At 44.1% G+C, this 25,791-nt stretch overlaps 1 protein-coding gene across 3 annotated transcripts in view; it reads left to right on the forward strand.

Annotated features, from left to right (window-relative positions):
- LOC106611949 (A disintegrin and metalloproteinase with thrombospondin motifs 2) overlaps positions 1–25,791 on the forward strand; it is a 196,313-nt gene that overhangs the window by 151,054 nt on the left and 19,468 nt on the right. For all 3 annotated transcript variants that reach the window (XM_014212651.2, XM_045724030.1, XM_045724031.1), the window contains 3 exons: positions 1,753–1,958; positions 19,299–19,382; positions 22,163–22,319. In XM_014212651.2, the coding sequence (XP_014068126.2) occupies positions 1,753–1,958; positions 19,299–19,382; positions 22,163–22,319 (447 nt within the window). The remainder of the gene's footprint in view (positions 1–1,752; positions 1,959–19,298; positions 19,383–22,162; positions 22,320–25,791) is intronic.

A 25,791-nucleotide genomic window follows, 5' to 3' on the forward strand; every position in this document is an offset into this window, starting at 1 on the left:
TCCTTAGCTAAGAGTGTCTGTGTAAAGAGCCTAACAGGATAGTGCATGTAGATTCCGTAGAGATATGTGGCTCCAGATTGCCGGGCGTTCCCAGTCTTTCTAACAAGTGGATAATGTTCTGTGGAAGCCACAGTGTTTCTGTCTGTGGCAGGATGAGTAGAGCCATCCTTGGCTGTGGAGACAGCATTGTGTGTGTGTCGATGTGTGTGTGTGTGTGTGTGTGTGTGTGTGTGTGTGTGTGTGTGTGTGTGTGTGTGTGTGTGTGTGTGTGTGTGTGTGTGTGCGTGTGGCTGCATGTGTGCCTGCATTTTAGATGTTAACTGTCTGTGTGTGTGTGTGTTTTAATATTAACAGCGTGTGTGTTTGTGTGTGTGTTTTAGATGTTAACAGTGTGTGTTTTTGTGTGTGTGTTTTAGATGTTAACAGTGTCAAATCAAATCAAATTTTACTGGTGACATACACACGTTTAGCAGATGTTATTGCGGGTGTAGCGAAATGCTTGTGTTTCAAGCAGTGTGTGTTTTAGATGTTAACAGTGTATGTGTGTGTTTTAGATGTTAACAGTGTATGTGTGTGTTTTAGATGTTAACAGTGTATGTGTGTGTTTTAGATGTTAACAGTGTGTGCTTGTGTGTTTTAGATGCTAACAGTGTGTGTGGTTTAGATGTTAACTGTCGGTGTATTAGATGTTAACTGTGTGTGTTTTAGATGTTAACTGTGTGTGTGTATTAGATGTTAACAGTTTGTGTGGTTTAGATGTTAACAGTGTGTGTGTATTAGATGTTAACAGTTTGTGTGGTTTAGATGTTAACTGTGTGTGTTTTAGATGTTAACAGTTTGTGTGTGTTTGTGTGTTTGTGTTTTAGATGTTAACAGTGTGTGTGTGTGTGTGTGTGTGTGTTTTGTGTTTTAGATGTTAACAGTGTGTGTGTGTGTGTGTGTGTGTGTGTGTTTTGTGTTTTAGATGTTAACAGTGTGTGTGTGTGTGTGTGTGTGTGTGTGTGTGTGTGTGTGTGTGTGTGTGTGTGTGTTTTAGATGTTAACAGTGTGTGTGTGTGTGTGTGTGTGTGTGTGTGTGTGTGTGTGTGTGTGTGTGTGTGTGTGTGTGTGTTTTAGATTTTAACAGTGTGTGTGTGTGTGTGTGTGTGTGTGTGTGTGTGTTTTTGTGTTACAGTGTGTGTGTTTCAGATGTTAACAGTGTGTGTGTGTGTGTGGTGTGTGTGTGTGTGTGTGTGTGTGTGTGTGTGTGTGTGTGTGTGTGTGTGTGTGTGTTTTAGATGTTAACAGTGTGTGTTTTTTAGATGTTAACAGTGTGTGTGTTTTTCAGATGTTAACAGTGTGTGCTTCTGTGTTTTAGATGTTAACTGTGTGTGTGTGTGTGTTTTAGATGTTAACAGTTTGTGTGTGTGTTTTAGATGTTAACAGTGTGTGTGTGTGTGTGTGTTTTAGATGTTAACAGTTTGTGTGTGTGTTTTAGATGTTAACTGTGTGTGTGTGTGTGTGTTTCAGATGTTAACAGTTTGTGTGTTTGTGTGTGTGTGTGTGTGTTTTAGATGTGAACAGTGTAAAATTAAATCAAATTGTATTGGTCACATACACGTTTAGCATATGCTATTGCGGGTGTCGCGAAATGTAGTGTGTGTTTTAGATGTTAACAGTGTGCGTGTGTGTGTGTGTGTGTGTGTGTGTGTGTGTGTGTGTGTGTGTGTGTGTGTGTGTGTGTGTGTGTGTGTGTGTGTGTGTTGTCTCTAGGTGCTGACCTGCCTGGTCTGATAGACCTCGAGTCCCTGTATCGTGGTGTGGAGCAGAGTATCAACCAGACCCGAGCCCAGAGACAGAGGAGACAGAGTCCAGAGAGAGCCTACAACATTGAGGTCCTGCTGGGGGTGGATGACTCCGTGGTCCAATTCCATGGCAAGGAACACGTCCAGAAGTACCTGCTCACGCTCATGAACATCGTAGGTATAGCACACTCACAGAGAGGTACACACACACACACACACACACACACACACACACACACACACACACACAAACAGAGGCACACACACACACTCCTGCAAGAAAGAACTGTCTAATATGGCAGCTAAAATGAAACAGTACACTCACAGAGGACTAGAGACTAGGGCAGAGAACCAGAGACTTGGACAGAGAACTAGAGACTAGGATAGAGAACTAGAGACTAGGACAGAAAACCAGAGACTATGATAGAGAACTAGAGACTAGGACAGAAAACCAGAGACTTGGATAGAGAACTAGAGACTAGGATAGAGAACCAGAGACTAGGATAGAGAACCAGAGACTAGGATAGAGAACTAGAGACTAGGACAGAGAACTAGAGACTAGGATAGAGAACCAGAGACTAGGATAGAGAACCAGAGACTAGGATAGAGAACTAGAGACTAGGACAGAGAACTAGAGACTAGGATAGAGAACCAGAGACTAGGACAGAGGACTATGGATTAGGACAGAGAACTAGAGAGTAGGATAGAGAACTAGAGACTAGGATAGAGAACCAGAGACTAGGATAGAGAACTAGAGACTAGGACAGAGAACTAGAGACTAGGATAGAGAACCAGAGACTAGGACAGAGAACTAGAGACTATGATAGAGAACCAGAGACTAGGACAGAAAACCAAAGACTTGGACAGAGAACTAGAGACTAGGACAGAGAACTAGAGACTATGATAGAGAACCAGAGACTAGGACAGAAAACCTGGCACTAGAGAAGGACAGAGAACTAGAGACTAGGATAGAGAACTAGAGACTAGGATAGAGAAATAGAGACTAGGATAGAGAACTAGAGACTAGGATAGAGAACCAGAGACTAGGACAGAGAACTAGAGACTAGGACAGAGAACTAGAGACTAGGATAGAGAACTAGAGACTAGGATAGAGAAATAGAGACTAGGATAGAGAACTAGAGACTAGGATAGAGAACTAGAGACTAGGATAGAGAACTAGAGACTAGGACAGAGAACTAGAGACTAGGACAGAGAACTAGAGACTAGGACAGAGAACTAGAGACTAGGATAGAGAACTAGAGACTATGATAGAGAACCAGAGACTAGGACAGAAAACCAGAGACTTGGATAGAGAACTAGAGACTAGGATAGAGAACCAGAGACTAGGACAGAAAACCAGAGACTTGGATAGAGAACTAGAGACTAGGATAGAGGACTAGAGACTAGGATAGAGAACTAGAGACTAGGACAGAGGACTATGGATTAGGACAGAGAACTAGAGACAAGGACAGAAAACCAGAGACTTGGATAGAGAACTAGAGACTAGGACAGAGAACTAGAGACTAGGATAGAGGACTAGAGACTAGGATAGAGAACTAGAGACTAGGACAGAGGACTATGGATTAGGACAGAGAACTAGAGACAAGGACAGAAAACCAGAGACTTGGATAGAGAACTAGAGACTAGGATAGAGAACCAGAGACTAGGACAGAGGACTATGGATTAGGACAGAGAACTAGAGACTAGGATAGAGAACTAGAGACTAGGACAGAAAACCAGAGACTTGGATAGAGAACTAGAGACTAGGATAGAGAACTAGAGACTAGGACAGAAAACCAGAGACTTGGATAGAGAACCAGAGACTAGGATAGAGAACCAGAGACTAGGATAGAGAACCAGAGACTAGGATAGAGAACTAGAGACTAGGATAGAGAACCAGAGACTAGGATAGAGAACTAGAGACTAGGACAGAGAACTAGAGACTAGGATAGAGAACCAGAGACTAGGACAGAGGACTATGGATTAGGACAGAGAACTAGAGACTAGGATAGAGAACTAGAGACTAGGATAGAGAACCAGAGACTAGGATAGAGAACTAGAGACTAGGACAGAGAACTAGAGACTAGGATAGAGAACCAGAGACTAGGACAGAAAACCAAAGACTTGGATAGAGAACTAGAGACTAGGACAGAGAACTAGAGACTATGATAGAGAACCAGAGACTAGGACAGAAAACCAAAGACTTGGACAGAGAACTAGAGACTAGGACAGAGAACTAGAGACTATGATAGAGAACCAGAGACTAGGACAGAGAACCAGAGACTTGGATAGAGAACTAGAGACTAGGATAGAGAACCAGAGACTAGGACAGAGGACTATGGATTAGGACAGAGAACTAGAGACTAGGATAGAGAACTAGAGACTAGGATAGAGAACCAGAGACTAGGACAGAAAACCAGAGACTTGGATAGAGAACTAGAGACTAGGATAGAGAACCAGAGACTAGGACAGAGGACTATGGATTAGGACAGAGAACTAGAGACTAGGATAGAGAACTAGAGACTAGGATAGAGAACCAGAGACTAGGACAGAAAACCAGAGACTTGGATAGAGAACTAGAGACTAGGATAGAGAACCAGAGACTAGGACAGAGGACTATGGATTAGGACAGAGAACTAGAGACTAGGATAGAGAACTAGAGACTAGGATAGAGAACTAGAGACTAGGATAGAGAACCAGAGACTAGGACAGAGAACTAGAGACTTGGATAGAGAACTAGAGACTAGGATAGAGAACCAGAGACTAGGACAGAGGACTATGGATTAGGACAGAGAACTAGAGACTAGGATAGAGAACTAGAGACTAGGATAGAGAACTAGAGACTAGGATAGAGAACTAGAGACTAGGATAGAGAACTAGAGACTAGGACAGAGGACTATGGATTAGGACAGAGAACTAGATACTAGGATAGAGAACTAGAGACTAGGACAGAGAACTAGAGACTAGGACAGAGAACTAGAGACTAGGACAGAGAACTAGAGACTAGGACAGAGAACTAGAGACTAGGACAGAGAACTAGAGACTAGGATAGAGAACTAGAGACTAGGATAGAGAACTAGAGACTAGGATAGAGAACTAGAGACTAGGATAGAGAACTAGAGACTAGGACAGAGAACTAGAGACTAGGATAGAGAACTAGAGACTAGGATAGAGAACCAGAGACTAGGATTGAGAACTAGAGACTAGGACAGAGAAACAGAGACTAGGACAGAGAACTAGAGACTAGGATAGAGAACCAGAGACTAGGATAGAGAACTAGAGACTAGGACAGAGAACTAGAGACTAGGATTGAGAACTAGAGACTAGGATAGAGAACTAGAGACTAGGATTGAGAACTAGAGACTAGGACAGAGAACCAGAGACTAGGATTGAGAACTAGAGACTAGGATAGAGAACTAGAGACTAGGATAGAGAACTAGAGACTAGGATAGAGAACTAGAGACTAGGACAGAGAACTAGAGACTAGGCTTGAGAACTAGAGACTAGGATAGAGAACTAGAGACTAGGATTGAGAACTAGAGACTAGGACAGAGAACCAGAGACTAGGATTGAGAACTAGAGACTAGGATAGAGAACTAGAGACTAGGATAGAGAACTAGAGACTAGGATAGAGAACCAGAGACTAGGATTGAGAACTAGAGACTAGGACAGAGAACTAGAGACTTGGACAGAGAACTAGAAACTAGGAGAGAAAACTATCCACATGGATCCACAGGAACTATGTGACCTACAGACAGGCAGAAAGACAGCAGATTCCCTTCTTCCTCTTGCATGTTTCCACCCAGCCATCAGCCCAGGTAATCCACAATCTGTCTGTCTGTCTGTCTGTCTGTCTGTCTGTCTGTCTGTCTGTCTGTCTGTCTGTCTGTCTGTCTGTCTGTCTGTCTGTCTGTCTGTCTGTCTGTCTGTCTGTCTGTCTGTCTGTCTGTCTGTCTGTCTGTCTGTCTGTCTGTCTGCCTGCCTGCCTGCCTGCCTGCCTATCTCACTGTCTGTCTGTCTTTCTGTCTGTCTCCTCTATATGAATATGATGGGATTTCAAATATGTTCTGTGTGTGCTTGCGTGCATGTGAGCGACAGAATGGTCACAGGCTAGTGAAACCTGTCGTCTGTCCCCCCATGTCCCTTCAGATGTTATGTCATGTGTCAGAATTGGAATGATGCAAAGCCAGCAGACAATATGATTTAGGACACAACAAAGAGCTTAGCCCAGCACTTGCCTCCCAGGAGTGTCTGAGTGTGTGTGATTAGGAATGTGGCATGTAGAATTGATTCTCTGAAAATTAAACCTGATCTGACAATAGAGAGAGATTGTGTTTGTGCGTGTCTGTGTGTTTATACATGCGTGCACGTGTGTGTTTTTGTCGGGCATGTGTGTGCATGTGTTTTTGTCGAGCATGTGTGTGTGTGCGTGTGCGTGCGTGCGCGTGTGTGTAGCCTTTGTGCAAGAAGCAACAGACAGATATCAGAGATTTCTATCAGAAACAGCAGCAGTTGTTTTAGTCTTTACTCCGGTGTTGTGAAAGAACAGCACCCCCTCCACTTGTGACTCCCTGTTGTAGATATCTGTAAGACAATCTTAGAGGGGAATGCACAGCCATATTGCAGGCACCCTTCTCATCTAAAGACAGAGAGATTTTTAAGCCATTCAGAATAAATTACTGAAAAACCCGATAAACAGTAAATAAATAAGCAAAGCAACCTCCCACGCATGGCATCTATGCCACTTTCTTCTTGAAAGTTAACTTTGCTCACTTTAGGATCGTCTCTTTCTCTGTCTCTCTGGCGGTAGAGTGTACTCAGGACTTGGAGCTTTGCTTTTTAACTTTTTTACATGAGGTTTCTCCATGAGGTTTCTCCATGAGGTATCTCCATGAGGTTTCTCCATGAGGTTTCTCCATGAGGTTTCTCCATGAGGTTTCTCCATGAGGTATCTCCATGAGGTTTCTCCATGAGGTATCTCCATGAGGTTTCTCCATGAGGTTTCTCCATGAGGTATCTCCATGAGGTATCTCCATGAGGTTTCTCCATGAGGTTTCTCCATGAGGTTTCTCCATGAGGTATCTCCATGAGGTTTCTCCATGAGGTTTCTCCATGAGGTTTCTCCATGCATCAAAATAAGTGAAGCAAAGAGAAGTTCAGAGTAGGAGTTCTGATCTAGGATCAGGTTTTCCCTCTTATTCATTATGATTTAAAAGTCAAAACTGACCCTAGAGCAGCACTTCTACCCTGAGACGAATACTGGTGTGAGGATGCAATGGATGATATTACCTCAGCCTTTGATTAGGCAACATGGCTCCATACCTTCAGTGGCTTCCATTGAGTCCTTATTCTATCTAGGAACATGGCTACGCTGAAGAGGCTCTCTTTCTTTCTCTCCTCATTGTTGTCCAAGGCTGCCAGGGTGTGTCACGACTTCCGCCGAAGTCGGGTCCTCTCCTTGTTCGGGCGGTGCTAGGCGGTCGGCGTCGCCGGGCTTCTAGCCATCATCGATCCACTTTTCATTTTCCATGTGTTTTGTCTTGTTTTTCCTCACACCTGGTTTCAATTCCCTCAATCATTTGTTGTGTATTTAACCCTCTGTTCCCCCCATGTCTTTGTGTGGGATTGTTTATTGTAAGTGCTTGTGCACGTGTTGACCGGTGCGCGAATGGTTTTTGTACCCACATCTTGTTATATTTATGCCGTTGGTTTATACTATTAAACTGCTCCGGCTATTACCTAGTTCTGCTCTCCTGCGTCTGACTTCCCTGCCACCGGTTACGCACCCCTTACAGGGTCAGATCAGAGGCTGTCTCAGAGCAGAGAAGAGTGTGTTATCTTAACCTTTTGTTGTCTGTGAGCTTTGTGTGTGTGTGTGTGTGTGTCTCTGTGTCTGTGTCTCTGTGTTTGTGTGTGTGTGCGCTTGCGTGCGTGTGTGTGTGTGTGTGTTATCTTCCTCTACCAGGGAAGCTTGAGGGTTCAATATACTGCAGGCTGTGTGAGTGTGTAGAGTATTTTTTATCTTGCTTTTATTCAGACCTTTAGCAGGCCATGCTATCCGCTAGATATTACTTAAAAGTACATTGAGAAGTACATAGAGAGAACACTCTCAAACCAATATACAATTCCAGTCCTGTTGATTTCCGTTGCTCCCCCAGTACGTACGGTATATCCAGGTATACATCATTAATCTGAAAAACCAGTATATTCCATGTGAAGTAGTCACCCCTACTCTAACTAGCTTAGCCCACGAGTGACTCAGAGCTATAGCCAGCCTGTCTCTCTGTTGTTATCTGTACATAAGAGGTCTATTAGGAACCCCAGCTGCTAGGGGGCCCCCGACCCCCACATTTTTTGTTTTAGGAAGTAAGTCAGGATCTCTTTTGAGAGTTAGAATAGTAGAATACACATGTGGTTGTACATCAGAAGTTTTCCTCTTGTTATGTCCGTCACTGACAGTCAATCAATTAGCCCATGCCAGCTAAAATGTTTTAGATTGGCAGGTTAGTCTAGGCATCTATCTTAACTTGTAGTAATCATGGCCGAATACCAACTGGGTGAAGGGCACGTGCCCAGGGGTCCTGACCTCCAGGGGTCCTGACCTCCAGAGGGCCCCCATTGAGTTTTTTAGTCACTCTCACTCAGATATCATATACACATGTGGGTAGAATTGCAGAAAAGTTGCTTGAAAATTACAATATTTCCTCTACACCCCATGGTAACATTTTCTCTACTCCCCATGGTAACATTTTCTCTACTCCCCATGGTAACATTTTCTCTACTCCCCATGGTAACATTTTCTCTACTCCCCATGGTAACATTTTCTCTACACCCCATGGTAACCTTTTCTCTACACCCCATGGTAACATTTTCTCTACACCCCATGGTAACATTTTCTCTACACTCCATGGTAACATTTTCTCTCCACCCCATGGTAACATTTTCTCTACACTCCATGGTAACATTTTCTCTACACCCCATGGTAACATTTTCTCTACACCCCATGGTAACATTTTCTCTACACCCCATGGTAACATTTTCTCTATACTCTCCACCCCATGGTAACATTTTCTCTACACTCCATGGTAACATTTTCTCTACACTCCATGGTAACATTTTCTCTACTCCCCATGGTAACATTTTCTCTACACCCCATGGTAACATTTTCTCTACACCCCATGGTAACATTTTCTCTACACTCCATGGTAACATTTTCTCTCCACCCCATGGTAACATTTTCTCTACACTCCATGGTAACATTTTCTCTACACCCCATGGTAACATTTTCTCTACACCCCATGGCAACATTTTCTCTACACCCCATGGTAACATTTTCTCTACACCCCATGGTAACATTTTCTCTACACCCCATGGCAACATTTTCTCTCCATTCTTTCCACCGCCACTAGTTCATGTAGGGGTCAATCTTGGGTCAGCTAAAGGTCAGGAAGTCACGGTGGACATTGAGAGGGAGAGAAAGAAATGGAGGGAGAGGGAGTATGAGAAGGAGAGACAGCGGGGGAGGGGAGAGAGAGATAGGGGTCAGAGATGAGGTGGGCAGTCTGTCAGTCAGCTCCCACGGCAACCTCTGAATCCTCTCTGTAGAGTTCAACTAGAGTGTTTACCTCCTACTCCCTTCCCATGTTAATCTGGCTCTTCCAAATCCTCCTTTTTTCTCTCAATAGCATCAATTGATAAATTCTAGTGTGGTTTGGTTTGTCAATGACCAACCAATTGAAGAGCCCAGAGCTTGTCCATCAATGAACAAACACACACACACACTCTAGGCCCAATCAGCAACAAGCTGCCCCCAGAGAGGAGAACAACATGACTGAGAAAATCAGTCCATTGATCAGCTTCTTAAATGGTCCATGGGAAATGAAGAGGAATGTATGGGAGATACCTGAACCCCCCCCCCCCTCCTCCCGCTTCGTCCACGAGTCACATAATCACCAACACACACACTCTCACATAATCACACGGTCAAGGGCAGGAGGACAGGGAGCGTCAGTGATGCACAATATTCCTCCCTAAAGTCTGTCAAATTCCACTGTTTGAGAGAGAGAGAGAGAGAGAGAGAGAGAGAGAGAGAGAGAGAGAGAGAGAGAGAGACCATTCCATTGTGACATCCATTGTGTTGTAATCTCTTGCATATGAAGTGTCTGCTTAATGATACTGTATCAACCCAGAGGACACTGTTTCCCTGTCTAACTGATGGGAGACCTTTACACTGACAGACACTGTTTGTGATGAGCGAGATGGCTGGATGGTGTTAATAACCAACTCATCCGCTCTAATATGAGGGCTGTGTGTGTCCGTGTGCTTGTGAGTGGGTGTGCGTGTGTCTGTTTGTGTGTGGTTGGGTGTGTGTGTGTGTGTGTGTGTGTGTCTGTGTGTGGGGGGGTGGGTGGGTGTGTGTGTGCATGTGTGTGCATGTGTGGCTGATAAAGCTAGCCTGGCTGTGGTGGGTGCTAATGAATGCATCATGTCCAAGTTAAAGGCCTGCGTGGTAACAGAGAAAGGCCAGCAGGTAATAATAGGGAAAATGGGACACATCTGTGAGCAGCACACTCTGAACTAACATTCTGAACTAACACTCTGAACTAACACTCTGAACTAACATTCTGAACTAACACTCTGAACTAACACTCTGAACTAACACTCTGAACTAACACTCTGAACTAACATTCTGAACTAACACTCTGAACTAACACTCTGAACTAACACTCTGAACTAACACTACATCTGAACTAACACTCTGAACTAACACTCTGATCTAACACTCTGAACTAACACTTGAATAAATTTGAACTAAATTGAACTAACAAGCTGAACAAACTCTGAATAAATTATGAATAACATTCTGAACTAACATCTGAACTAACACTCTGATCTAACACTCTGAACTAACACTCTGAATAACATTCTGAATAACATTGAACTAACAAGCTGAACTAACATTGAAAAACTTGATTAACACTTGAATAACACTCTGAACTAACATTCTGAACTAACACTCTGAACTAACAAGCTGAACTAACAAGCTGAACTAACAAGCTGAACTAACACTCTGAACTAACATTCTGAACTAACACTCTGAACTAACACTCTGAACTAACACTGCTGATTCCCTCCCTCTCTACCGCCTCTTACAGATGCATACTGCAACTCACATCCTCCACATACGGTACAACACCCGTTCTGCCAGTCACATTCTGTTAAAGGTCCCCAAACCACTCACATCCCTCGTTCCTCTTTTCAGTTTGCGGCAGCTAGCGACTGGAATGAGCTGCAAAAAAACTCTCAAACTGGACAGTTTAATCTCCATCTCTACATTCAAAGACTCAATCATGGACACTTGAGGTTGCTACACGTGATGTATTTGTTGTCTCTACCTTTTTGCCCTTTGTGTTGTTGTCTGTGCCCAACAAGTTTTGTACCATGCTTGTGTTTCTACCATGTTGTGCTGCTGCCATATTGTGTTGCTAGTGTTTTGTTGTCATGTTATGTTGCTACCATGTTGTTGTCATGTGTTGCTGCAATGCTGTGTTGTTGTCTTAGGTCAATCTTTATAGAGTGTTGTGGTGTCTCTCTTTATGTAGTGTAGTGGTGTCTCTCTTTATGTAATGTTGTCTCTATCTATGTAGTGTTGTCTCTCTTTATGTAGTGTTGTGGTGTCTCTCTTTATGTAGTGTTGTGTTGTCTCTCTTTATGTGGTGTTGTGGTGTCTCTCTTTATGTAGTGTAGTGGTGTCTCTCTTTATGTAATGTTGTCTCTATCTATGTAGTGTTGTCTCTCTTTATGTAGTGTTGTGGTGTCTCTCTTTATGTAGTGTTGTCTCTATGTAGTGTTGTCAGTCTTTATGTAGTGTTGTGGTGGCTCTATGTAGTGTTGTCTTAGGTCTCTCTTTATGTAGTGTTGTCTTAGGTCTCTCTTTATGTAGTGTTGTGGTGTCTCTCTTTATGTAGTGCTGTCTTAGGTCTCCCTTTATATAGTGTTGTCTCTCTTTATATGGTGTTATTTTAGGTCTCTCTTTATGTAGAGGTGTCTCTCTTTATGTAGTGGTGTCTCTCTTTATGTAGTGTGGTCTCTCTTTATGTAGTGTTGTGGTGTCTCTCTTTATGTAGTGTCGTGGTGTCTCTCTTTATGTAGTGTTGTGGTGTCTCTCTTTATGTAGTGTTGTGGTGTCTCTCTTTATGTAATGTTATCTCTCTCTATGTAGTGTTGTCTCTTTTTATACAGTGTTGTCTCTCTTTATGTAGTGTTGTCTTTCTTTATGTAATGTTGTCTCTCTTTAAGTAGTGTTGTCTTAGGTCTCTATGTAGTTGTGTCTCTCTTTATATAGTATTGTCTTAGGTCTCTCTTTATGTAGTGTTGTCTCTCTTTATGTAGTGTTATCTCTCTTTATGTAGTGTTGTCTGTATTTAGTGTTGTCTTCGGTCTCTCTTTATGCAGTGTTGTCTCTCTTTATGTAGTGTTGTCTCTATGTACTGTTGTCTCTCTTTATGTAGTGTTGTGGTGTCTCTATTTATGTAGTGTTGTCTCTCTTTATGTAGTGTTGTCTTAGGTCTCTCTTTATGTAGTGTTGTCTCTATTTATGTAGTGTTGTCTAAGGTCTCTCTTTATGTAGTGTTGTTATAGGTCTCTCTTTATGTAGTGGTGTCTCTTTATAAAGTGTTGTTTCTCTTTATGTAGTGTTGTCTATATTTATGTAGTGTTGTCTTAGGTCTCTCTTTATATAGTGTTGTCTCTCTTTATGTAGTGTTGTCTATATTTTTGTAGTGTTGTCTTAGGTCTGTCTTTATGTAGTGTTGTCTCTCTTTATGTAGTGTTGTCTTAGGTCTCCCTTTATATTGTTTTGTCTTTCTTTATGTAGTGTTGTCTGTCTTTATGTAGTGTTGTCTCTCTTTATGTAGTGTTGTCTTAGGTCTCTCTTTATGTAGTGTTGTCTCTCTTTATGTATTGTTGTCTTAGGTCTCCCTTTATATTGTTTTGTCTTTCTTTATGTAGTGTTGTCTCTCTTTATGTAGTGGTGTCTCTCTTTATGCAGTGTTGTCTCTCTTTATGTAGTGTTGTCTCTCTTTATGTAGTGTTGTGGTGTCTCTCTTTATGTAGTGGTGTGGTGTCTCTTTTGTTGTGTAGAGTATTGGTGTCTCTCTTTATATAGTGTTGTCTCTATTAATGTAGTGCTGTCTCTTTTTATGTAGTGTTGTGGTGTCTCTCTTTATGTAGTGTTGTCTCTATGTAGTGTTGTGGTGTCTATATGTAGTGTTGCCTTAGGTCTCTCTTTATGTAGTGTAGTCTTAGGTCTCTCTTTATGTAGTGTTGTGGTGTCTCTCTTTATGTAGTGTTGTCTCTCTTTATGTAGTGTGTCTTAGTCTCTATTTATGTAGCGTTGTCTCTCTTTATATAGTGTTATCTCTCTTTATGTAGTGTGGTCTCTCTTTATGTAGTGTGTCTTAGGTCTCTCTTTATGTAGTGTTGTCTCTCTTTATGTAGTGCTGTCTCTCTTTATGTAGTGTTGTCTCTCTTTATGTAGTGCTGTCTTGGGTCTCTCTTTATGTAGTGTTGTCTCTCTTTATGTAGTGTGTCTTAGTCTCTATTTATGTAGTGTTGTCTCTCTTTATATAGTGTTATCTCTCTTTATGTAGTGTGTCTTGGGTCTCTCTGTATGTAGTGTTGTCTCTCTTTATGTAGTGTTGTCTCTCTTTATGTAGTGTGTCTTGGGTCTCTCTTTATGTAGTGTTGTCTCTCTTTATGTAGTGTTGTCTTAGGTCTCTCTTTATATAGTGTTGTCTCTCTTCATATAGTGTTGTCTCTCTTTATGATGTTTTGTTTCTCTTCATGTAGTGTTGTCTCTCTTCATGTAGTGTTGTCTCTCTTCATTTAGTGTTATCTTAGGTCTCTCTTTATGTAGTGTTGTCTCTATATAGTGGTGTCTCTCTTTATGATGTTTTGTTTCTCTTTATGTAGTGTTCTCTTAGTTCTCTCTTTATGTAGCGTTGTCTCTCTTTATGTAGTGTTGTCTCTCTTTATATAGTGTTGTCTCTCTTTATGTAGTGTTGTCTCTCTTTATGTAGTGTTGTCTCTCTTTATGTAGTGTTGTCTCTCTTTATGTAGTGTTGTCTTAGGTCTCTCTTTATGTAGTGTTGTGGTGTCTTTCTTTATGTAGTGTTGTGATGTCTCGCATTTTGTGTTGTGTGTTTTGTCGCAATTTTCCTCTTGGTAGGCCCTCATTGTAATCAATAATTTATTCTTCACTGATTTGCCTAGTTAAATAACATAAGAAAAAAAAACATTGTTGGAGATGTTCAGTCAGAAATTCTTACCTCTCTCTCTTACCCAGTCTGTAATATCTATATCAAGCAGACTACCATAGTCTCTGTGCCTAAGAACGCCAAGGTAGCCTGTCTAATTTGCATAGTGCCCCAACAGATCCACAGATGACGCAATCTCTATTGCACTCCACACTGCCCGTTCTCACCAATGACTACAGCTGTTCTACACCATAGTGCCCTCCAAGCTCATCAACAATCTCAGGACCCTGGGACTGAACACCTCCCTCTGCAACTGGATCCTCGTCTTCCTGATTGGCCGCCCCCAGTTGGTGAGGGTAGGCAATAAGACATCTGCCACACTAACCCTCAAAACGGGGGTCCCTTAGGGGTGTGTGCTCAGTCCCCTCGTTTACTCCCTTTTCACCCACGACTGTGTGGACATGCACGACTCCAACACCCATCATTAAGTTTGCAGACGACACAACAGTGGTAGGCCTGATCACCGATGACGATGAGGCAGCCTATAGGGAGGAGGTTAGAGCAAGACAAAAGAGCTGATAATGGACTACATTGATGGAGCCATAGTGGAGCAGGTCGAGAGCTTCAAGTTCCTCAGTGTCCACATCACTAAGGACCTATCATGGTCCACACACATCAACACAGTCTTGAAGGGGGCACGACAACGCCTCTTCCTCCTCAGGAGGCTGAAAAGATTTGGCATGGACCCTCAGATCCTCAAAAAGTTCTACAGCTGCATTATTGAGAGCATCTTGACTAGTTGCATCACCGCTTGGCATGGCAATTGCTCGGCATCCGATCACAAGATGCTACAGTGGGTAGTGTGTACGTCCCAGTAAATCACTGGGGCCAAGCTTCCTGCCATCCAGGACCTCTATACCAGGCGGTCAGAAGGAGGCCCTAAAAATTGTCAAAGACTCCAGACACCCAAGTCATAGACTGTTCTCTCTGCTACCGCACTGCAAGTGGTACCGGAGCACCAAGTCTGGGATGAACAGGACCCTGAACAGCTTCTACCCCCAAGCCATAAGTCTGCTGAACAGTTAACCAAATGGCTGACCGGACTGATTTTGCATTGACTCTCTTGCACTGGCTCTATGCACGCTCACTGGACTCTACCCACACACTCACTGGACTCTACCCACACACTGGCTGGACTCTACCCACACTCACTGGACTCTACCCACACACTCGCAGGACTCTACCCACACACTCACTTGACTCTACCCACACTCACTGGACTCTACCCACACACTCACTGGACTCTACCCACACACTCACTGGACTCTACCCACACACTCGCTGGACTCTACCCACACACTCACTGGACTCTACCCACACACTCACTGGACTCTACCCACACACTCGCTGGACTCTACCCACACACTCACTGGACTCTACCCACACACTCACTGGACTCTACCCACACACTCGCTGGACTCTACCCACACACTCGCTGGACTCTACCCACACACTCTCTGGACTCTACCCACACACTCACTGGACTCTACCCACACACTCACTGGACTCTACCCACACACTCACTTGACTCTACCCACACACTCACTGGACTCTACCCACACATTCACTGGACTCTACCCACACACTCACACGTACTACTCTGACACTCCAACACACACACACACACAATACGGTCACACACACACACGCGTATTGACTCCACACACACACACTCCAGAGTGGTGCAGTGCTCTAAGGCACTGCATCTCAGTGCTAGAGGCGTCGCTACAGACCCTGGTTCGATTACAGGCTGTATCACAACCGGCTGTGATTGGGAGTCCCATTGGGCGGCGCACAATTGGTCCAGCATCGTCCGGGTTTGGCATGTGTTGTAAATAAGAATTTGTTCTTTACTGACTTGCCTATTTAAATAAAGGTTCCATTTAAAAAATATATATAGAAAACAAACGCACAGAAAACACACACACACACACACACACACACACACACACACACACACACACACACACACACACACACACACACACACACTGTAGATACTGTACACTTTCCTCTTTACATATGCTGCCTCTACTCTGTTTATTATACACTGCTCAAAAAAATAAAGGGAACACTAAAATAACACATCCTAGATCTGAATGAATAAAATAATCAATGGAAATCCAATTTATCAACCCATGGAGGTCTGGATTTGGAGTCACACTCAAAATTAAAGTGGAAAACCACACTACAGGCTGATCCAACTTTGATGTAATGTCCTTAAAACAAGTCAAAATGAGGCTCAGTAGTGTGTGTGGCCTCCACGTGCCTGTATGACCTCCCTACAACGCCTGGCGGATGGTCTCCTGAGGGATCTCCTCCCAGACCTGGACTAAAGCATTCGCCAACTCCTGGACAGTCTGTGGTGCAACGTGGCGTTGGTGGATGGAGCGAGACATGATGTCCCAGATGTGCTCAATTGGATTCAGGTCTGGGGAACGGGCGGGCCAGTCCATAGCATCAATGCCTTCCTCTTGCAGGAACTGCTGACACACTCCAGCCACATGAGGTCTAGCATTGTCTTGCATTAGGAGGAACCCAGGGCCAACCGCACCAGCATATGGTCTCACAAGGGGTCTGAGGATCTCATCTCGGTACCTAATGGCAGTCAGGCTACCTCTGGCGAGCACATGGAGGGCTGTGCGGCCCCCCAAAGAAATGCCACCCCACACCATGACTGACCCACCGCCAAACCGGTCATGCTGGAGGATGTTGCAGGCAGCAGAACGTTCTCCACGGCGTCTCCAGACTCTGTCACGTCTGTCACATGTGCTCAGTGTGAACCTGCTTTCATCTGTGAAGAGCACAGGGCGCCAGTGGCGAATTTGCCAATCTTGGTGTTCTCTGGCAAATGACAAACGTCCTGCACGGTGTTGGGCTGTAAGCACATCCCCCACCTGTGGACGTCGGGCCCTCATACCACCCTCATGGAGTCTGTTTCTGACCGTTTGAGCAGACACATGCACATTTGTGGCCTGCTGGAGGTCATTTTGCAGGGCTCTGGCAGTGCTCCTCCTGCTCCTCCTTGCACAAAGGCGGAGGTAGCGGTCCTGCTGCTGGGTTGTTGCCCTCCTACGGCCTCCTCCACGTCTCCTGATGTACTGGCCTGTCTCCTGGTAGCGCCTCCATGCTCTGGACACTACGCTGACAGACACAGCAAACCTTCTTGCCACAGCTCGCATTGATGTGCCATCCTGGATGAGCTGCACTACCTGAGCCACTTGTGTGGGTTGTAGACTCCGTCTCATGCTACCACTAGAGTGAAAGCACCGCCAGCATTCAAAAGTGACCAAAACATCAGCCAGGAAGCATAGGAACTGAGAAGTGGTCTATGGTCATCACCTGCAGAACCACTCCTTTATTGTGGGTGTCTTGCTAATTGCCTATAATTTCCACCTGTTGTCTATTCCATTTGCACAACAGCATATGAAATTTATTGTCAATCAGTGTTGCTTCCTAAGTGGACAGTTTGATTTCACAGAAGTGTGATTGACTTGGAGTTACATTGTGTTGTTTAAGTGTTCCCTTTATTTTTTTGAGCAGTATATATCCTGACTGCTTAGTCACTTTTACCCCGACCCACATGTACATACTGTATTACCTCAACTACCGAGTACCCATGCACATTGACTCAGTGCTGGTACTCCTTGTATATCGCCTCGTTATATTTTTCATTGTGTAAACATTTCCTTTTTTATTTAGCAAATATTTTTCTTACTTTTTAACTCTGCATTGTTGGCAATGGGCTCGTAACTAAGCATTTCACGGTAAAGTCTACAGCTGTTGTATTCGGCGCATGTAACATTTTATTTGATTTGATTCCTTGTTCTCCCACAAATCACCTCTGGATGTGTTATTCCTGGAAAGCCGTGAAACATAATGAAGGAATGCTGTGCTACATTAAGGGGTAGTAGGACAGACAGAGAGAGAGAGACAGACAGAGCGAAAGACAGACAGACAGGCAGAGAGAAAGACTGGAAGAGAGTCAGGCAGAGAGACAGACAAGAAGAGAGACAGGCAGAGAGACAGACAGGAAGAGAGATATACAGACAGACAGACAGACAGACAGACAGACAGACAGACAGACAGACAGACAGACAGGCAGGCAGGCAGGCAGGCAGGCAGGCAGGCAGGCAGGCAGGCAGGCAGAGAGAAAGACAGACAGGCATAGATACAGACAGACAGATGCACCAATGTTCCAGCTTAACACATCTGTAAGTAGACACCATCAGTTTGGCATATAGGAAAGAGTTGGGACATCTGATTTTCCACTTTTTGCCCTAGACACAAAATAGTATCTAGCAAGATGGAGCTCAACTACCTTCACTAAAACCACTGCAAAGTTTTTCCCATGCAATCTTTGGTTTCGAATTGGGAAGTTCTGGCATGTCTGCTGGTGATTTGTTGGGAGATTCTGTGTGAAGAGGGCCTCTCCTCGGAACGTTACCATGAGACCTAGTGGTGTTGCTGCCCTAGGTCTGGGACTACACAGAGGGGGCAACCTTGTCCCTGAGTTGGTTTGGGGGTTGCCTAGCAACCAGTTCCCGCTCTCAAGGCGATAAAGACAAGTGGGAAGAACAACTACACCTCTGTTCCCTCTCTTTCTCTACCTCCCCTCCTCCTTGTTTCTAGCTTTATCTTCCCATCTCTCGTCCTGTCTTTCACCTCTCCTTCCCTCTCCCTGAAGCTCTCTAAGAATACGTCCTCTTTCTTTTTCTCCCCAACTCAACTCTCTCTCTCTCTTTCTCTTTCTCTCTTTCTCTCTCTCTCTCTGTCTGTCTCTCTCTCTGTCTCTCTCTCGCTGTCTCTACCTCTCTCTCTCTACCTCTCTCTCTCTCTCTGTCTCTCTCTGTCTGTCTCTCTCTCTACCTCTCTCTCTCTACCTCTCTCTCTGTCTCTCTGTCTCTCTCTGTCTCTCTCTGTCTGTCTCTCTCTGTCTCTCTCTGTCTGTCTCTGTCTGTCTCTCTCTGTCTGTCTCTACCTCTCTCTCTGTCTGTCTCTCTATGTCTCTGTCTCTCTCTGTCTCGCTGTCTGTCTCTGTCTCTCTCTCTGTCTCCTCTTTTCTTTCTTTCTTTCTTTCTTTCTTTCTTTCTTTCTTTCTTTCTTTCTTTCTTTCTTTCTTTCTTTCTTTCTTTCTTTCTTTCTTTCTTTCTCTGTGTTATTAAATGTCTCTGTGTCTTTGTCTTTGTCTGTGCAGGTGAATGAGATTTACCATGACCCCTCTCTTGGAGCCAGGATCAACGTGGTGCTAGTACGAATTATCATGCTAGGCTATGGGAAGGTAAGAGAGAGGGTGTGGAGTGTTGTCACTTTTTCTTTTATATCACCATATGGATTCTACATTTGACCATAAGTAAAAATATATGATTCCTTCAGGTTTGACTCTGTTCCTTGAAAGACTGGCTACAGTCATTTTATCTTTTTTGGTGTGTTTTCTGCAGCTTTACACACACACACACACACACACACACACACACACACACACACACACACACACACACACACACACACACACACACACACACACACACACACACACACACACACACACACAGACACACACAGGCCTACAGCCTGTTATTCCAGTGGACTGAGCAAAAGTGGAACTAAAAGCATGTGGATCCCAGGGGAGGGTTTTCAAAGTCACACGCCTTCACAGTTCAGCACCAAAGCACACAGAAAAACTGCCGTTATGCAACCGGATTTTCCTCTGGTGGGCTGGAGCAAGGAATCATGGGAAGTCCAGACTAAGATAAACAATCGATAATAGCCTTCAGACAGGCAGACAGAAAGATGGGGAGACAGGCAGACAGACAGGCAGACAGACAGACAGACAGGCAGACAGACAGGCAGACAGACAGGCAGACAGGCAGACAGACCCGTGGATGCTGCAGTGTAATTCTACCTATCTATCTGTTAGTGTGTGTGCACGAGCATGCCTGTATGGTGTGTGTGCGACTGAGGACTACCCTGCAGGATGTTATTAAAGATATAGGTTAGATAGAATGTATTGTCACTACCCTCGAACATGCTTTACCCCTATATCACATCATCATCTATATTCCTTTACCTCAATATCACATCATCTATATTCCTTTATCTCTATATCACATCATCTATATTCCTCTATATCACATCATATATATTCCTCTATATCACATCATCTATATTCCTTTATCTCTATATCACATCATCTATATTCCTCTATATCACATCATCTATATTCCTTTACCTCTATATCACATCATCTATATTCCTTTATATCACATCATCTATTTTCCTTTATATCACATCATCTATATTCCTTTACCTCTATATCACATCATCTATATTCCTCTATGTCACATCATCTATATTCCGCTATATCACATCATCTATATTCCTCTATGTCACATCATCTACAGTATATTCCTCTATGTCACATCATCTATATTCCGCTATATCACATCATCTATATTCCTCTATGTCACATCATCTATATTCCGCTATATCATATCATCTTTATTCCTTTATATCACATCAGCTATATCCTCTATATCATATCATCTTTATTCCTTTATATCACATCATCTATGTTCCTTAACCTCTATATCACATCATCTTTATTCCTTTAAATCACATCATCTATATTCCTTTATATCACATCATCTATATTCCTTAATATCACATCATCTATATTCCTTTATATCATATAATCTATACTCCCTTCGCTTGACACTATCTGGCCAAGCTGCAAAGCCAGAAGTTCTACTATTTATCTTCTTCAAATCTGATTTTAAACCTAACCTTAACCCTAACTTTAACCACACTGCTAACCTTATGTCTAACCCTAACCTTAAATGAAGACCAAAAAGCTCATTTTTGTTTTCCTACATTTTTACGATATAGCCTATTTTGACTTTTCAACTTGGCCCCTACCACCCCAGATTCACTACCCTCCTCTTCCTTCTCCTCTCGCTGTCTTGTCCCAATGGAACTCTTCAGAGTACAGACATACACACTCACGAGCACACAAACACACAATGGCATGCACACACACGCACACGCGCACACAAACAGACTCACTCATAGACCGTCTCTCATGGCCCTGCCCCTGTCCGCATGCAGCTCAGGCCAGATCTCCGGCCGTCCATCATCCCAAATTACTGTGGCAACGGAGCAGTGCACACAGGCAGCCTGCAGATTGGCCGAATGACCCTGAACACACACACAAACAAACAAAACACACACACACACACAGATATGTTAGTGTACCACGTACACTTCATACTCCATCACGTGAGCAGAGAAGCGGTCATACGGTGTCTTCACTGCAGCACAGAGAGGCTGAACTGAATTGTACCGTATGTATGTTGAAAATAGAAGGAGTTAGAGAACACAAAGCAGTGGCTGACATAGTAAGACAGAGCAGGAGAGGTGAAGGAGAGAGAGTGAAGGGTCTATATGTAGGGGTATGCATTATTCCGGGAAAATGGAACCATTGCGTACATGTTTTTGTATGAATTTCACAAAATCAAAAGAAAATCTGTTAGAAAGGTGACTCGGTGTATGTGCAGTAGGAGAATATGTCTTTAAATGTTTGTGGTTTTATGCAAGCATATATGTACCCCATAACACCCAAGGTATATTAGCTTAGTTTGGAATCAGGACAACCCTGTGGCTAACTGCCACTGCAGCACTGCCACCGACTGGTCATAGCAGGAATAATACGATGCATGAGAAGCGCTTGTCACTGATCGAGCCTGATGGAAGAGACACATGAATGTCTGTCTGAACATCTGCAACAATGTTTTTTCCTCTTTCCTTTTATCGCTCTCCCCCCCTCTTTCTCTTTCTCTCCCCCTCTCTCTCTCTCCATCTTTCTCTTTCTCTCTCCCCCATTTCGCACTCTCCCCCCTTTCTCTCTCTCCCCCTCCTCTTTCTCTTTCTCTCTCCCATCTCACTCTCTCCCCCATCTCCCCCTCTCTCTCTCTCACTTTCTATCGCTCTCTATTCCTCTCTCTACTCTCGCTCTACTCTCTCTCTTCTCACTTTCTCTCTCTACTCTCCCTCTCTCTCTAGTCTATGAGTCTGATAGAGTTGGGGAACCCGTCTCAGAGTCTGGAGAATGTGTGTCGCTGGGCCTTCCTGCAGCAGAAACAGGAGACAGGAGATGCAGAGTACCACGACCACGCTATCTTCCTCACACGACAGGAGTTCGGGCCTACTGGCATGCAGGGTAATAAACACACACATACTGTACACACACACACACACAAACGATGCACACAATCGCAGATGCACACACACACACACACACACAAAAGGCACTGGCACACACAAACACCACCCAGTTGTACTCCGTTGTGTTGTTGTGTATGGTTTAGTGGTGTTTAGTACAGACAGAGTGAGAGCAGGCTAGCAGCATGTCACAGGGGAGTTAGCTAGCTCTAAAGCTGCCCTTGGCTTCAGCTTTGGGCTGGAGAGAAAATCAATACACTTCAGCCACAGACCTGCTAGTGAGAACACAGAGAGACTACAGTCACAGACCTGCTAGTGAGAACAGAACAGAGACTACAGTCATAGACCTGCTAGTGAGAACACAGAGAGACTACAGTCACAGACATGCTAGTGAGAACAGAACAGAGACTATAGTCATAGACCTGCTAGTGAGAACACAGAGAGACTACAGTCACAGACCTGCTAGTGAGAACAGAACAGAGACTACAGTCATAGACCTGCTAGTGAGAACACAGAGAGACTACAGTCACAGACCTGCTAGTGAGAACAGAACAGAGACAACAGCCACAGATCTGCTAGTGAGAACAGAACAGAGAGAGAGAGACTACAGCCACAGACCTGCTAGTGAGAACAGAACAAAGAGACTACAGCCACAGACCTGCTAGTGAGAACAGAACAGAGAGACAACAGTCACAGACCTGCTAGTGAGAACAGAACAGAGAGAGACTACAGCCACAGACCTGCTAGTGAGAACAGAACATAACCAGAGAGACTACAGCCACAGACCTGCTAGTGAGAACAGAACATAACCAGAGAGACTACAGCCACAGACCTGCTAGTGAGAACAGAACATAACCAGAGAGACTACAGTCACAGACCTGCTAGTGAGAACAGAACAGAGAGAGACTACAGTCACAGACCTGCTAGTGAGAACAGAACCAGAGAGACTACAGTCACAGACCTGCTAGTGAGAACAGAACCAGAGAGACTACAGCCACAGACCTGCTAGTGAGAACAGAACAGAGAGAGACTACAGCCACAGACCTGCTAGTGAGAACAGACAGAGAGAGACTACAGCCACAGACCTGCTAGTGAGAACAGAGAGAGAGACTACAGTCACAGACCTGCTAGTGAGAACAGAACATAACCAGAGAGACTACAGCCACAGACCTGCTAGTGAGAACAGAAAAGAGAGAGACAACAGCCACAGACCTGCTAGTGAGAACAGAACGAGAGAGACTACAGCCACAGACCTGCTAGTGAGAACACAGAGAGACTACAGCAACAGACCTGCTAGTGAGAACAGAGAGAGAGAGAGAGTACAGCCACAGACCTGCTAGTGAGAACAGATAGAGAGACTACAGCCACAGACCTGCTAGTGAGAACAGAACAGAGAGACTACAGTCACAGACCTGCTAGTGAGAACAGAACAGAGAGAGACAACAGCCACAGACCTGCTAGTGAGAACAGAACAGAGAGAGACTACAGCCACAGACCTGCTAGTGAGAACAGATAGAGACTACAGCCACAGACCTGCTAGTGAGAACAGATAGAGACTACAGCCACAGACCTGCTAGTGAGAACAGAACAGAGAGAGACTACAGCCACAGACCTGCTAGTGAGAACAGAACAGAGAGAGACAACAGCCACAGACCTGCTAGTGAGAACAGAAAAGAGAGAGACAACAGCCACAGACCTGCTAGTGAGAACAGAGAGAGAGACTACAGCCACAGCCCTGCTAGTGAGAACACAGAGAGACTACAGCAACAGACCTGCTAGTGAGAACAGAGAGAGAGAGAGAGTACAGCCACAGCCCTGCTAGGTAAAATAGAGAGAGACTACAGCCACACACCTGCTAGCCACTAGAAAGAACAGACCCCTGAGAGACAGGGCATTCTCTGAGAGCCGTACAAGAGACAGTCAGGTCACTGAGCTCTAGCTACTGAGAGGTTCCTGTTTGGTGTGAGTAGGTCAAAGTTGAATTTATTGTAATTCACAATGCTACATACTAACCGCACTAACCATACTATTTGTGACGTAAACTGAGTAGTGTAGTATGGTTATTAGTTCTAGTATGGATAGAGTTAGTATGCCAAAAGTTTGCGGATGTCGTACTACATTTGCCAAAATACAAAGAATTCAAGCAATGGACACTATTTCCGTAATGCAACTCTTCAGAAAATCCGCGTGGCTTCACAACGTTCTCACATTTGAAGAAAATGGCGGAAAATATGCAACAGAAGTCCGACGAGATCAGATGTAAAAATGTCTTGCTTTAACTAATTATGACAAATGTTAAGAACATTTTGAGTAATGTAATAAAGTAATGACTTTTCAAAAAAGTTACGTTGGCTGACAATTTGTTAGCTACGCTATCCTTACGAACCGCATAGCATATTAATTACAGCAGTATGTACCGGTATATTAGCTACCTACTGTAACATTAGTTGGTTACATCGAACTTGCCAGTATATTTACTTTATGTTATCTAACTAACTACCCAACATTTATAGACTTGATTATTCACGTCATTCATAGTTTAGCTAAATGGTGTAGTTGTTCGTAAATTCGAAATCGACTCCGAATTCAGAGCACTCTCGTCTGACTGACAGAGGCTGAGCTCAGAATAACTGATGAATTTACGAATGCTGAACACCCATTGAATAGCACAGTTACAGGCACTAATGCTCTGGATAACATGAAAACTGCCTAACCAGCTAACTAGTCAGAGGTCGGTCTTCTCTCATTTGTGTCAAGAAGAAGCTAGCCAATGACTGCAGTGGGGAGGTCAGAACGCTGGGATCAACCCTTCTCCTCCGCCAGAGCGTCCTGTGTACTCTGAATTTAGAAACGGACAATCTGATAACGCCCTGAGCACACTCTGGCACTCCAGATTGAATTTACAAACACACCCAAAGTCTAGCAAGTAATTTGTTATGCTAACAAGCTAGCAAGAGGTTGCATAGCAACAGCATCAACTTCTGGTAGACAGGCGAAGAGCTAGTACGCTCAACTGAAAGGATATACTAAAATTACGCTATACTAAAATGAACTAATAGTATATAGTATATACTAATTAAGTATGTAGTATACAGTATGGGTATTCAAACACAGCTATGGTCTCTTTTTTCACTCTCTTTCTTGCTCCCTTTCTTCCTACCAATCCTTGACCACCCTTCTCTCTTTCAATTACAACTTCCCTGCCTCTCCTCCCTCCCTCCTCTCGTCCTTCCTCTCTCCCTCCCTGCCTCTCCCTCCCTGCCTCTCCCTCCTCCCTCTCCCTCCTCTCTCCCTGCCTCTCTCCCTCCCTCCCTCCTCTCATCCTTCCTCTCTCCCTCCCTGCCTCTCCTCCCTCCCTCCTCTCGTCCTTCCTCTCTCCCTCCCTGCCTCTCCCTCCCTCACCCCCTCCCTGCCTCTCCCTCCTCCCTCTCTCTCCTCTCTCCCTGCCTCTCCTCCCTCCCTCCTCTCGT

Source organism: Salmo salar, chromosome ssa09, assembly GCF_905237065.1.
Source record: "Salmo salar chromosome ssa09, Ssal_v3.1, whole genome shotgun sequence".
Lineage (NCBI taxonomy): Eukaryota > Metazoa > Chordata > Actinopteri > Salmoniformes > Salmonidae > Salmo > Salmo salar.